Source organism: Meleagris gallopavo, chromosome 2, assembly GCF_905368555.1.
Source record: "Meleagris gallopavo chromosome 2, MGAL_WU_HG_1.1, whole genome shotgun sequence".
NCBI classification, from domain to species: Eukaryota; Metazoa; Chordata; class Aves; order Galliformes; family Phasianidae; genus Meleagris; species Meleagris gallopavo.
Genome location: NC_139405.1, coordinates 2,531,978 through 2,546,088, shown reverse-complemented (window position 1 = coordinate 2,546,088; position 14,111 = coordinate 2,531,978). Strand labels below are relative to the sequence as shown.

General features: G+C 40.9%; 1 protein-coding gene across 10 annotated transcripts in view; it reads right to left on the bottom strand.

Annotated features, from left to right (window-relative positions):
• The window catches only part of RTN4 (reticulon 4), a 51,391-nt gene that overhangs the window by 21,398 nt on the left and 15,882 nt on the right, over window positions 1-14,111 (bottom strand). For 2 of the 10 annotated variants that reach the window (XM_085218598.1, XM_085218594.1), the window contains 2 exons: window positions 4,801-4,857; window positions 1,473-3,923 (listed from right to left, as the gene is read on the bottom strand). The exons of 1 other annotated variant lie outside the window; for it this stretch is intronic. In XM_085218598.1, coding sequence (XP_085074724.1) covers window positions 1,473-3,923; window positions 4,801-4,816 — 2,467 coding nt within the window. In that variant the 5' untranslated portion in view covers window positions 4,817-4,857. Of the gene's footprint in view, window positions 1-1,472; window positions 3,924-4,800; window positions 4,858-10,266; window positions 10,303-14,111 lie in introns of all 10 variants that reach the window. 7 more of the 10 variants (XM_085218599.1, XM_085218596.1, XM_085218597.1 and 4 more) reach the window with 6 other exon arrangements.

Here is a 14,111-nt window from a genome sequence, read left to right as displayed (position 1 = left end):
AAAAAGAAGCAGTCTGTTGAAACTGCTGTAAGTTAGAACTACTTACATGAAGATGGGTTTCTCCATAGTTAAACCCAAACCAATTCAGAACTTATTTTTGTTTTCCACATCTGTGCCGCCGTCAAGTACGTGGTCCCTGTGGTCTGGCACCCTCAAAAAACACACCAGGCAACCTGAGTATCTGCCATACAGCATTAAACCCAGATCTGCCAGTGAGGTTGCTCAAAGCTCTGTTTGCTTTATTGGAGTCATGGAGTGTATTTAATAACTAAATAAATCTGCAACCATTTCTTTTGTCTCCCTGCAGCCTGACAGCCTGGAGCTGTCAGAAGGTACATTTTCAGGTACACAGAGGTATGTCTGCATTTTGGTTGGCTTACAACAAGCAGCACCAATGAGTAAGTATTTGAAGACAGCACAAAAAAGCAAGGCTCAGAAGAATACACACAGCACAGATCCACTGCTTGGCCCTGTGATGAATTATCTGTCTTTTCTCAGAGTGAAAGGCAACTGCCTGTTAGTTCTTTGTTTCATTACTCTGCCTGCTAATTTGGTAGTTTGATAGTAAAAGCAGATAACTGATTTTAATAATGGATTTATGGCTTGTTAGAATCTTCAGGCACTTCACAGAAGTACAACTCTGTTCAGCAGCAGAGTACCACAACATCAAAAAGCAAAGTACTCCAATCTGCAGGAAGCTGGAACTCCATTATGCATACAGTTTAGAATTAATTTCTTTAACTCTCTTCTACTTAAAATAGCACATTACTATCTGAAAAAAAAAAAACAAACAACAAAAACCCACTGATTTCCAAGTTCCATTTGGAAATTATCTGTGGTGTGTGTAAACTGATCTTAATGGTTGCACGATACTCAGCTTCTTAATGGTCACTTTCCTACTAAACTGAGCACTTAGCTCCTTTGTGCACTATTCATTTCTGGCAGGGATCTACCACAAGCCATAAATCATGTGAGTGGAGCTGTGCATGTTCTTTTCCAGGCACAAGCTGCATGTACCACAGAAGAAAAGCTTCCTAAGCTTCAAAGCCTGATGTTTAACTGAATTCTGCATGAAAAGGAAAAATGCCTCTTGTGCATATAGAGTAGACTGAGACACCACCCCTGGCTTACTATTGCAAGTCTAGAAGGCCTCTAAGGCTCAGTCTGTAGACAGTCACAGAAGAGCTTACAGTGAGTAGCAACTTATTTGTGCACCAACAGATCACCAGCAGGAGAACTGAAGACAACCGAAGACAGTGAGTCCACTCCTGATAAACACGATAAAAAAAGTACTGAAACAGTCAGAAAATGAAAAAGGTAAAAGTGCAGGCTCTAACATTATTCTGTTATCCTCTGCTTAAGTAGGGAAGTTTACAGAAAGTAACTTAAAAGAAAGAGTAAGTCATGGCATGCTTAAGTGTAGCTAAAGGTTATGGAGATTAGTGAACTGCAAGACAGTGTACACAGATTACCTGAAGATATATTCAGCTTTGCTGAAAAGACTGCAGTAGGTTTTTCCTTTTCTTTAGCAGAAGCAGCTCCTCTCTCAGCTTCCTTCTCAAAAGCTTCTGGCTTTCCTACACTGACTATTTCTTTTTCAGTAGGTAAAGGTGAGGTATCTGTGGCTGGTAAGGACACCATGGATACTTCAGGCACTTCTCTGTCCATAGCCTGCAAAGACTTTTTCAAGGCATGAGCATCTTCTTCAGTTTTCACTTCTACATTCTTTACAGACAGATCACAGGGCAGCTCTGGACAAGGCAACCGCCTCTTCTCATCTCTGATCTCATTACTGATCTCTTCGCTTTCATTTTTGTGCACTGTTTCTCTGTCAGTGACTTCTGCCACAAACTCGGGACCAGTTTTAGGATCAACCAGCATCACAAAGTCATCTTCTACTGAGACAGGAGAAGACTCAATAGGTGAGAGATCTTTGCCATCTCCTGGTTTTGGTTCCGTAGCAATAGATGCATCAGTTGAATAAGCCAAAGCGTTCACCTCTTCCACGTGAAGTGGAATCTTCTCTGCTTTGCCCATTTTTGCAGGTGTGGGCTCAGGTGGCTGAGTACTTACAATTTTGGAAGAGTCTAGATCAGCTTGGAAAGACTCCAAATAGGGCTTACCAGTAGCAGCCAATGAATCTACCAGTCGTTCCTGTTCCTCATCAACTTCAATATTCTCAACTGATTTACTATTTAAGATGAGAGTCTGATCTTCACTTTCTTTCCCAGGGAAGTCAGGTATCACCTGGCGATTAAACAAGTCAGATTTTCCAAACTGCGGAGACAGTTTTTCAACAAGTTCCTTGTGTTCAGGCACAACCTGAGAAACGTGTTCTGTCACTGGAGTTGTGGAATAATCTGGTAAGGATGGAGAAGCGGATTCACCAGAGACCTTTGTTTCCTTAATTAAGTCACATGCAATAGATATATATGGAGTCTCTAGATCTTCAGGACTGGTGCTACTCTCACGATCAGGTTTCTTAAGTGTCAGCTCCTGTTTTGTTTCTTGGGCCTGTGTCAAAGGCATATTCACTGCCTCTTGGTACAATGGAGGTTTCTCAGCCTCTTCTTTTACATTCTCATAACTAGCAGTAGTAACAAATGTTCCTAACTGAGAAGTTTCAAGCTGCACAGTGGATGCTTCTGCACCAGCTGTCCCACTGCTCAGTGGGGCTTCCATGACAATATCAGGCAATACTGGTGATGGAGCAGCTTCTGAACCTTCAAATGAGGGGCAGAGTTGTGTCACAGGTTTCAGAGTCTCTTGCACTGACTCGGAGGTTTGAACTAAATCAATCTTTGTTTCATAAGCAAGTTTTGTACATGCCGCATCGTGCATTTCACTTTCATATGCTTCTTGTACTAGATCAGGAGTGAGACCTTCAGGCATACTTGCTGCAGTGTCAGATAGCGGTGTTGATACGCTATCTGTTTTAGCATCGTCAGCTTCCAGGCCTTCCTGCTTGCCAACTGCTTGAGAGCTAAAATCACCTTGTTCTGTGTTCTGAGCTTTCATTTCTGCAATTTTTTTCTCATCATCAGTTCTATTTTCTGAAGTGTCTTCCTCTATCGGGCAAATAGATTTGACTTTGCTACCATCAGGAGTTACAGAGGATTCAGATTTAGTACAGGTGATGTAATTCTGTGAAGGTTCTTTTACAGCTTCTGGGGTGCTCGGGAAAGACAGATCTTCAGCACTGCCTTCACTGTCTCTTTCATAATCCTTCAGCACTGTCAGCTTATCTACACCACATTTCTCATCTAAACCAGTTTCCAGTTTGCCATCTATTTTACTTCCAACATCCTCTCTCAAGCTGCTCAGTCCATGACCAGCACCTTTTACTTCCCATATTGGCTCATACGGTTTGAAGTCCACATACTCTTCCCTTCGAATAGCATCTTCTTTCAATGCCTTTTTGTCATCATGATCACCATCTCTGCCTTTGTCTTTGCTAGAAAAGGTATCTTCCTCATTTTTCTCAAACAAATCTTTAGGAGTTTCTGGAGACATACTCAGAGGCTGTGCAGGCATTTTCTCCAGATCACATAATTCTTTAGGGCCCTCTAGCTGCATTTCTTCTTCAGCTTGAAATAAAATGGCTGCTTCTGCTTTAGTAAGTGAGGGTTCCATTTCTGAGTATTTCATCTCGGAAGCGTCTCTCTTATTTCCCTCTGTAAGGAATGGATTTCTTACATTTTCCATTGTTTCTTTACAAACCTCACTTGCACTTTCTTTGTAAATGCCTCTTGCAGGTAATCCATCTGAGAGTGAATCAAAGGCTGTGTGCTCTTTAAAGGGATCAGCTGAGAGAGGAGAGAAGGAGAGAAGAGAAGCAGCAGTATCAAGCGGGACTGCAGTAAAATCCTCTTGACCAAGTGACTTAGTGCTACCTGGCTGCTCCTGCAAGTCCACAACTTTTTCTGTGACCATGGGGACAGAAAGGAAAGTTAGAAAATGCAGGTGGTCTTAAAGTCAATGCAAATTTTCATGACAGGTTTTCACACGATGTTAGTTATGAAGAGGCACTTCTGAGTTTTATCATAAATATTACTAGCCAACAAAACAAAGTATCAGTTAAAAAATGCTACTCTATTTTCTCCTCTCTAGCAGAAAACTATGAGAAGTTAGAGAAGCAGCAACTTTTTGCATTGCAAAGATCACAGTAAAGCTGAAGATGCCAGACAAGTACAGAGCATCCAAGTACAGCAGCCAACATTCCCAAGGTGGGGGGAGAAAAAAAAGAAACAGAAAGAGGGTATGGGTGTATGCTTGCACATTAATATATGCACAAGCGTGCATGCCTGTAAGAATTCTTTTTTTGTCCCTTTTTGTTTTTTTAAATAACATGAATTTGGTGGACAGAGTAACAAACAGAAACCACTAACGTGTGTACGGATTTTACTTACATCAAGTACTGCAGAAAGTTACTATGGATTAAATCTTTCTGCTAAATGTGTAAAGCAGCTATGCTTTACACATTTTAAAGTATTAACCTGTTAACAGTATCAACTTCTCTCTTACATCAAGGGTCCAAGAATTCACAGATGGCTGTAGTATGTTTATAGAACAGCTTAACGTGTAAAGAAATGAATGGCCATTAAAATCTTGAACGTGTAAAGAAATGAATGGCCATTAAAATCTTGAACGGATCAATTGAAAATTCAAAACTGAAAATGAGAGAAGCTGTTCTTGGACCCACGCTGACTTTTAGTAAATGAAGGGTAATCAGAAAGAGTTAATGAGATCAGATCAGAAATGCAGGATGTATTCAGACAAAGGTGAGCAGAAAGAACTTGCCTGCAGAGGAGTGCATCAGAGGCGCAGATGTAGCAGGAAGAGCAAAAAGGGTCTCATCTGAAAAACAAACAAATAACCTCAGCAGAAATAAAGGCTAAATAGTTGAAGGGGAGGGCGGGGAAGGCAAGCAAGTAGTCAGTTCCCAGTAACTAGACAGGGCCAGAGCCAGCATCTACACCCACAAAGAATTTTAGCACAGATATATAAGGCAGGTGACCAGGGAGTGTCAGTGCTCAGAGTTCTTTATTACAACAGTATCTTTACTGAGGGATCTCCACCCTGCCATCCAAGGCCCAGTTCAAGACAAGCTGCACCACAAGAACATTTCATTCTGCACACTTGCACACAATTGACAAACTTCTGTATCTCTTGCAGTAGAAAAAAAAAAACCTGCCATTGCTGTCAGCACATTGCCCTTTATGTGTTCACTTTGTCAAAGTGTTTCCAAGCTCCTAACTTGTGTGACAACAGCAAAGATAGTGAGACTCAACAAAGAATTCTACAAGATGACTGAAGTAAGCTTTGAAATCCTCCACAAGGAGGGCTGACCAGGCATGCTGATGCTGACCAAACTGGAAACAGTAAATGACTGTACCCTCAGTTACTACTTGCCTTTACTATTTACATTTGCACTTCCAAATGAAGGCATTATTAAATCCTTCTTCAGCATGATTCAAGAAATGTATTTTGCTTTTCTGAATTTGTATTAATTGCAATATTTCAACAGAGAAAATCCCACTTCTCCAATTACCACCCAAAGAACTAAGAACTACTGTAAGGAAGGACTTCCTTCTGCTAAGCTAAAATAGTCACTCTAGTTCACAAACATACAGTGGTGAGAAGCCAGATGATCCCAGAGTTTCAGATACATAGAATAAAGGCACACAGATAAAACACTTTATTAAGCTGCATGAAAGCCTAGCTGAGCAGCAACAATGCCAACCATCATTAGGAATCAAAGAAATTGAGACCAGTCCTACTCCACACGTGAGTAAACAGTACTTTTCCCAGATCTGTCATGGCCTGCTGGCATTACGCTGATGGAAAAATAATCACAAATATCTTTTGCTCCAAATTGTGTGTAAAGTTTTCAAATTAAGCTTGTTAAAGAAGATTTACAGTTTATATTAATTGCATTAGAGGAATGAAAAATTATTTTCGAGTATTTCAATTAGATTTTGAATTACCAGTCTAGACAACATCAACAATCTTGATTTTTATTCGCCTGGAAAAAATCAAGTATTAAAAAAGGTTAAGAGCTCACACTGTAATAGAATCGATTGTTTTCAAATGATGAAAAGCAAGAAATGAGAAACATGACAGGCCCAGCAGTACACACAGAGCAACCTAATGAAGACATTAGAGCAATATTTGTTTCAGCTTTGAACCAAGACTTTCTGCAACTGCAGTGTCAATTCAGCATCCTCACAACTCTCTTGGCTTACTCAGGTTACTCCCATCAGCAGTTTTAGGTCTTACAGCTTACATTTCCCATTACAATATACAGTTGGTTATTTCTGTTTTGTAGAACACTTATCTTCAAGTGATGTTTATATGTCCCAAAATCTAGCAAGATATTAGAGTAATGATTAAAGGACTCGGTACTTAGAATGGCTTCCTCAACCTCTGCCGCGCTAAAGAGGATCTCCTGCTTTCTGGAAACTATGTTTTTCACATGGATTGAAACCTCAATTCCAGATTTAGAACTTGTTAAGACAGTGCTGCAGTTCATTGGCAACAAAAGCCTTTAAGGACAAAAACCACACCGGAGGACAACGGATCAATAGGTGATACTGCAGCCCACAGAACTGCAATGCTCACCCATCCACTGCCAAGTGTCACTGAGCATCAAGGATCAGCGTTGTGCACTATTTTCAATACTGCATAACTCCAGAGTTTTCTGTTTCTGTTGGGGCATACTGATTTCAGGAGTGTGAGCACCGGTTTCTCAGTGCTTCGTTAAGCCAGCACAACATGGGAGCTCGCTCTCAGGTTTGGCTTCCATTTGCTCAGTACAGAAACACACAGCAGCTATGCCAGTCACTGAGCTCCCAGATTCTCTTAATGGAAAGATATGCCCACACCCATACTTTATTTTTCACACCTCACTGGAGTGTGACAAAGAATTACATAAAAGCAGCGTTTCCTAACCAGCCAAGGAGAGACACCCACTTTCCCTCCACCTACATCAAAGCAGCACTCCTCCTGCTGGGAGGAGGGCAACCGGGACCTCTCCCTGCTGCTGGCACTGGGTACTTCCAGGCAAGTGGGGGGAACAGAGCAGCACCTCCACAGCTCCCAACCATGGGCTGGAGCTCAGTGCTGCAGCCCAGCATCAGCTGAGCGAAGAACTGGCAGCGACCCCATCACATGCACTACGCAGAATGCACTTCATTAAGAACAACTTCTCCTAGATGTGAATTTCACAAACCTGTAAGGAATGTTTTTAAATAGGAGGGAGGTTGAAATCAGATTGGCAAAGCCTTCCAAGCGCTGGTTTGTCCATCGCACCACCCACCCTCACGGGTGGCAGCCACAGAACAAACCAAGAGCACGCGGAGTAGCTGCAGGGTAAGAATTGCATTCTGTAGGTCAAATGAAAGAGTAAAATACTATATTTCACTACGTGCATATGTACCCTGACAAAGATTTGTACGTATTTACTTACAGTCTCAGGCAAGCTTCAGTGTGGTAAGTTTTGTTATAGAATATCATTTTTAGCAGGACATCATTCTTCATTTATAAAAGAAAAGCAAATAGGATATGAATTGGAGGATAAATCACTGAGGGTGATCCTCTTGGCGCATCAGTGGAAGACACTAGATGATTCACAACAAGAATATCAGTAAGTTAACTGTTTGATCACTGTTTCCAGCAGAAGAAATATTTTGCTTTGTGAAATACAACAGAATGAGACCTTGAAATTAACACTACCTTTCCAGAAGAGAAAATAGTCTCTACTGCAAATGATATCTGCCAAAAATCCAAATGGTTAGTGATTTACTTGCAACATTACAGCTGAAAGGAAAAAAAAAAATAAGAAAACCCCCACTTTTCAATGGTTGCCATGCCATTTAGCAAGCACTCCAATTGACATTCCTTTCACATTAGCTCAAACCCTCCTACCTGAGAACTCTGTGTTTTGTTTTGGGCTAAAACCTAAGTCCCACCAGCAAGAAACCCACTTCTGGTTTGTTTAAAAACAAGCAGACAGCAGCATAACTAAGCATCGTTTTAAACCCCATTCTGATTTTTGCCAGTTTCCCCATCGCTGCTATAGTCATAGGAAGCTGGTATTATCAGTTTAACTTCAAATCACTGCATAACTAGTTAATAGCAAAGTGCTGAATAAAGACCAGAGGATTCAACGGAGTGAAAGATTTCTGACACAAGAGAAAGTTAGCTGCAAAAGAACGAACGTTTTAGATGGAAAAATACTATGCTGACAGTCCCAACGACAGCCATTTCTGAACCAAACTTTCTTCAACATTTACTTGCCATGGATTTAAGTCTAGTCCCACAGCATAAGAACATAAGAACATGCTCAGACCGCATCATGACTGGATTTTTGCTTAGTGATGCACCCTTCTATCTGCTCTCATGTGCGACCATCCAGCCACGCACAGCAGGCTTACAGTAAGGCAGGTTTGCTGTTCTGATCAACTCCTCATTTTGAGCTCAGTATTGCACAAAAATATATATATTATTTTTAAATATATTTTAAATATATATTTTATTTTTTTTATATATTTTTTTTTTCCTTACATGTAAACACAGTCAACTTCCTCCTGATGTACAGCTTAGCTTTGGTAGGGACTGTACCAGGGAATTAGCCAATGCTAGATAGCAAGGGCACACAACTGCAGAAGAATCTGCTGAGAAAAGCAGCTGCCTACACCAACTCCACTTCAGCTGTTCTCCCTGTTATGATGCAATTGCTATAAACACAGCATTTTCCACCAAATATTTAAGCAACTCAAGATGAAGATTCAACTACTAACAGCATATTTTCACATCATTAGCTCCAGCTGCAGAGCAGCAGCAAGCAGCTAGGCTTTCTCATTGGGCTCTGTTTAGTCTATAAAGAGAAGCCTCAAGTTTAGTAAATTCAGACTGCAATGTACTTAGAAATCCAGCCATACACAAGACAGACACTGATGAAGGTTCACATGAAAACAGGAGCTCTGTTTTACTCATCTTGATGGGATAAAATGATGGAAGGACTTAAGAACCTCATCCTTAACAAAGGCAGCAACAGGTCCTCAGCTCTTCAGTTACTGCCAGCAGGCATCATGCATCACCTGCACAAGTGGCACCACAGCACGTGGGAGATTTCTAATCTCATGTTATTTGAAATAGATGAAGAAAATGAGTTCAAGGACTTTGAATCTCTGCCTATCTTCAGCTATTCTATCTTATGGAAACAAGTCTCTAGCCAGAAGCAAGTGTCGTCTTATTGTTTAAGCAGAAATCTATAACCAAAGTGGTTGAAGCATTTTTTTTTTTCCCTCAAATATGTTTTCACAGCCCAGTAATGACATCCTTCCTTCTTTTGGAAGAGTGACATTTGAGGTGAATTGCTCAGGAATGCAGCACAGTACAGCATACAATGGCTGGGTAAGGTATGCCATCTCATCTTCTGTTCAGCTACAAAGTAAGAAAGCTTACACAGCTTCCCCACAACGTTCAGCTCCCAAGCACAGCACGAGCAGACACACACTGAAGACATGTTAACTCTGGCTGTATTATAGATCTCAGTCTGTCAAAATGAGGGACCATTCAGAGAGTGTTAGTTGGATTTTTGGTTTTGTTCTGTGCTCTTTTTCAAAGGCCACTGAATACTGTGATACAGCTACCAACCTCATCTCAGTCCTGCATGAAATGTTTCGATCAGTAATGCTATGGACAAGAACCAGTTGGATATTCAGAGACCCAACATCTAAGGATTTAATTTATTGTAACACAATTAAGAAGAAGCAATCTAACCCATTACATACCCAGCTTCACACAGATTCACAGATACTCACACTGGCTGTATTTCTAACAACAACAACAAGAGAAAAAAAAAATCATAGCTCAACATAATTTAACCAAAATAACTCTTTCTTAAGATCCAGACTCTTTAATCATACATTGAAATACCAAACAAATTTGGGTTCTGGCAGTACCACAAACAGAAAAATATAATAATTACACCCAAGCTTATTCAAAAGCAGGAGGTCTAAAGAGCCATGCAAACCCTATCATTATGCAGACATTACCCAATTTGATTTCAGAGATTATACCAATCGTAAGAGTCCCTTTCACTGATTTGAACAGATGGAATTTTTCCCTGCTTGCTCCATGATTAAGAAAATTAAACAATATTTAGATTAGCTATTTCATCATTGCAGAATATATTATTAGCTAAATTAACAGGGAAGAGATGCTACCAATTTCTTCCAGCACTCGTTCTGAACACATTACCTTGGGTGATAAGCCACTGGCGTAACAACTTACAGTCTGTAAAATAAAAACAAATTGGTGCATAAGATACCTTCATCTCACAGGAGGGAAAAAGAACATTCTGAGGATTCACCAGAGCCATTAACATCACAGAATAGCTTTTAATGAAATTGATAAAGTCAGACCTTTACATATATACTATGCTCTAATATTAAGCAGCACTGTACTTGCTGGCATGCAATAATCTGTGCTCACTACAGGTTTTACCTGCCCACTTTTAAGTCACTTTGACAACCTGCATACACAGGACGGATGATTTTCTCATCTAACAGTGATATCTGTTACACAACACTTGGGTTCAGAACACCCTTTGAACAGCATTTCTGGAGCTGAAGGCATGGATGCTTGAAGACTAGGCCAAAGACCAAGAAACGGCCTTTCTTCCAACGATACCACATATTTTGTTCTCCTTCCCCTGGATCTCACTCGTTCCTTTCCCTTCTCTTCTCCATCTACAACCAACTTGCCAAAGGCTTCACACAAGCACTACTATCTGTTTTAATTGGCATTTATTTCTTTATCACCTACAAAGGAGGACAGGCAGTGCCGACTTTTGCCTTCTGTCGGAGAGGGGCTGGAGCAGAGTTCAACCAAAACAGTCATAAAACACTCATGATGGATAACCAGTAGGACTTTGACACCAGAACAGCAGCATCTGATAGGCCATGAGCATTTTTAACTGGAAATAGGAAGTTTGTATTTATCTCAGTCTGCTGTCTCATTTAAAAACTTCTTAATTAACATATTCTTCCCAGCTGATGAAGATGATGACATGATTGCTCCAGTCATTAAAAAGCTGCAAGGGAAAGTTTACAGTACATTCCTAGGACACAAAGCAAGCCTTCCAGCAAAAATACAGAAGGTCAAAATAGTACTCCTAACAGGCCTTGTTTATACACTGCAAAGCAATTGAGACAAAACCATGGAGAAGAGCAGTCATTCAGAAATCCCTCTAACCGAAATCTTCTCATTTTGACACATCCAGTTAGCAGCAGATTGATTATTTCCACTTGAAGGATAAAAACACTCCACTGAGATAATTTGCTTTTCTCAGACTTTATGAATATTAATCAGCCCATTACTTTATCACTATTGTAGTAGTAGTTCCAGACGTGTCACAAAGCTGCAGTTCCAGCAATCTCACCACTACCTGTACCACGCTGCCTTAAAAGCACTCTCAAAAGTAGAAAACCTTAGGCAGTGTTTCAAAGTGTGAAGAGTCATTTCTATTTTAGCCCATAAAAATAGATATGAAAAATAAATATGAAAATATTTCACCATTCTGAGCTGCAGTTCTTACTCTAAGCAGTTGTTTGTTTTTTTTTTTTTTTAACTTAACTATAGCTTTTCTTTCACTCCTAATGCAGCTCATTCTTACTTCATGCATGAACATTTCTGAATACCTGGAGACAATTTACCTGTAAGTTACACATGTTGCTTTATATTGTCTAGCCAGCAACATGCCAAGAAGCAGTTCCTTGCTTACAAAGCATCTAGAACCTGAAAAACATTTTCTGATTGAAACTTTTCTCATTTTGTATCACTTACATAGTTACTACAGCAATACGTAAGCTCAAAGGAAAAAAAAAAAAAAAAAAAAAGGCCACTTTCATCACTTTCATTCAAAATATTCTCTAAACAGAAAAAAAAAAAAAAGATAAGCACACTACGACACACCTCAAGCCATAGGATAACAGCCCTCAGCTACTCTAATGCCTTCTCAGGAGACAGAAGTCAGATTAAGCTGTTGAAAGTCATCAAGCTGTTGGGTGCTGCCAAACAGCCATTGAAAGACACAAATCTATAGCTCTTGCCCAAATTCAGTGGCAAGCAGCAATACCTCCACAGAATTCCAGCAGTATGGAAAAACTACAAGAACAAAGACTGTATGGATGCTGCTAAGTAGCCAGTCCCCAAGCTCGAGTGCTCTCCAAAATCAACATCCTTCCCATCCTCAGCACTGGAAGAAGAAGCAAAAGGCAAAGCAGCCTCCTTGCAGAAAACCAACTAGAAAACTAGATTAGAAAAACATAAAGCAAATTACTGAAATAACAAAATGCATTGTGTTGTTCCAGGAACAGTTCTACTTTACGAACTTGGCTGTCTTCTCACCACACCAACTGTCAACAGCCACGGGATATTTCTGTCCCTGGGAGCTGCAAAGTTGGAATCTCTTGACCTTTATGCTCCAGCTACCACTCACTCCTAACCTATAAGCAGAACAATCGTTGCAGGCCTTGACGCTTCCCAAGCAATTCTCTACCTGCCAGTAAGAGAACAGTACTGACCAGGAGGCCTGGATGTTGCCCTGACTCCTTTGAAGAAGGGCTGGCATTAGTGGCTATCTAAGTGACAAGGAAGAGGTTCAGTGCTCACCAGCAGTGACACAGAAGCGTGGATGAGAGAGCTGTCCCTTTGTGGACAAGAAGTTTCCCAAGATATACATCACTATATGGCAGCTGGAAGCCGTGTGGTTTTACCCTAGGAAGCAAATCAAAGGATACACACAACAAGCAAACACACTACCAGACTTGACAAGCCCATCCCTGCATACACTTCTGGTTAACAGGGGAGATGGCTTTTTGGCTTTAGAATCTCTTGCAGCAGCTGATCCACAGGCACTGCGCATGCATGCAGCAATGCACAGTAAGATCCCCCACTAAACTCACTCAGATGGGAAGGTGAAATGCAAAAATGAAAACACGAGCTTTACTGCACCAGACAAATTGCTGGCTACTCTCCTCCATAAGCCCCTACAACTGGTTGAATAACAGGATAAAGCCACATTCTACCTTTAATTGACACAGGTTATGACCACCTCCCTTCTAGTTTTATTGCTGTTTGGGAGGGTGGAAGGGACAGGGCCTCACACTTCAACAAAATACTGAAGATCAGCAGGAACGGATTTTAATAACTGAAGGATGCAGTGAAAGTCACCTGTGGTAGTATTCAAGGACAGCTGTATTTTTTCCATGTCATGCTGCATTCTCTCCATAAAACCCAAACAGCTCCTCTTCGTGATCCTATGTGTTCACAACAGCATACCAGAAAAACTCATCAACACAGAAAAAAAAGAAAAAAAAACAACACAAAAAGCTTATGTGCTGCTTTACAACGGGTATAAAATGCAAGCTACAGACTCCAGAATATTTCTGCTGCAGGATAAAATGTACATAGTGAGTAGAAGCAGGTGCAGCCCACTACATTTAACTGCCTTCTGCTGCAGGTAGGGTCAGGTTGGTGAGGATGAGCACTAACACAGAACAGTGTGTGCACGCTGGTAGCTGGAGGCTACCGATGGCATCCTTGCTGACCTCCACCTGACACAGCCTGGCATACGGGCAGAGCTTGTATGAAAACTCTCCTGAATGCCTATGAATTAAAAGCAAGTCCTACAAAATTAATTAAAAACAAGACTAATAAACTGGCACTTCAGAACATCTGCACACGCACTGAACCTTGGCTGGATTACAGGCTGCTGACCCACAAGGAGCCATCATCTTTGCTCACTCAGGATACTGGCCTGCCATTCCACATGACCAGTCTGCTTGGATAGCACGTGGGTTTCCCATTAAGCGTAGGGTTAAACGTTGTATTGCAGCTCTGCCTTCCAGCAAGGCGATATGCAGCCTGCAGTTACAAGCAGCAGCCTGTGCTGAACCATCTAGGGCTGTGAAGATGAAAGGTGGCATCTTCTTGTCATAGTTTACTGGTTAATCTTAACTGGAACAGCTAGGAGAGGGGAAAAAAAAAAAAATTAAAAAACAAAACCACAGCACATCACTGTTACCAGGGATGCACCTAAC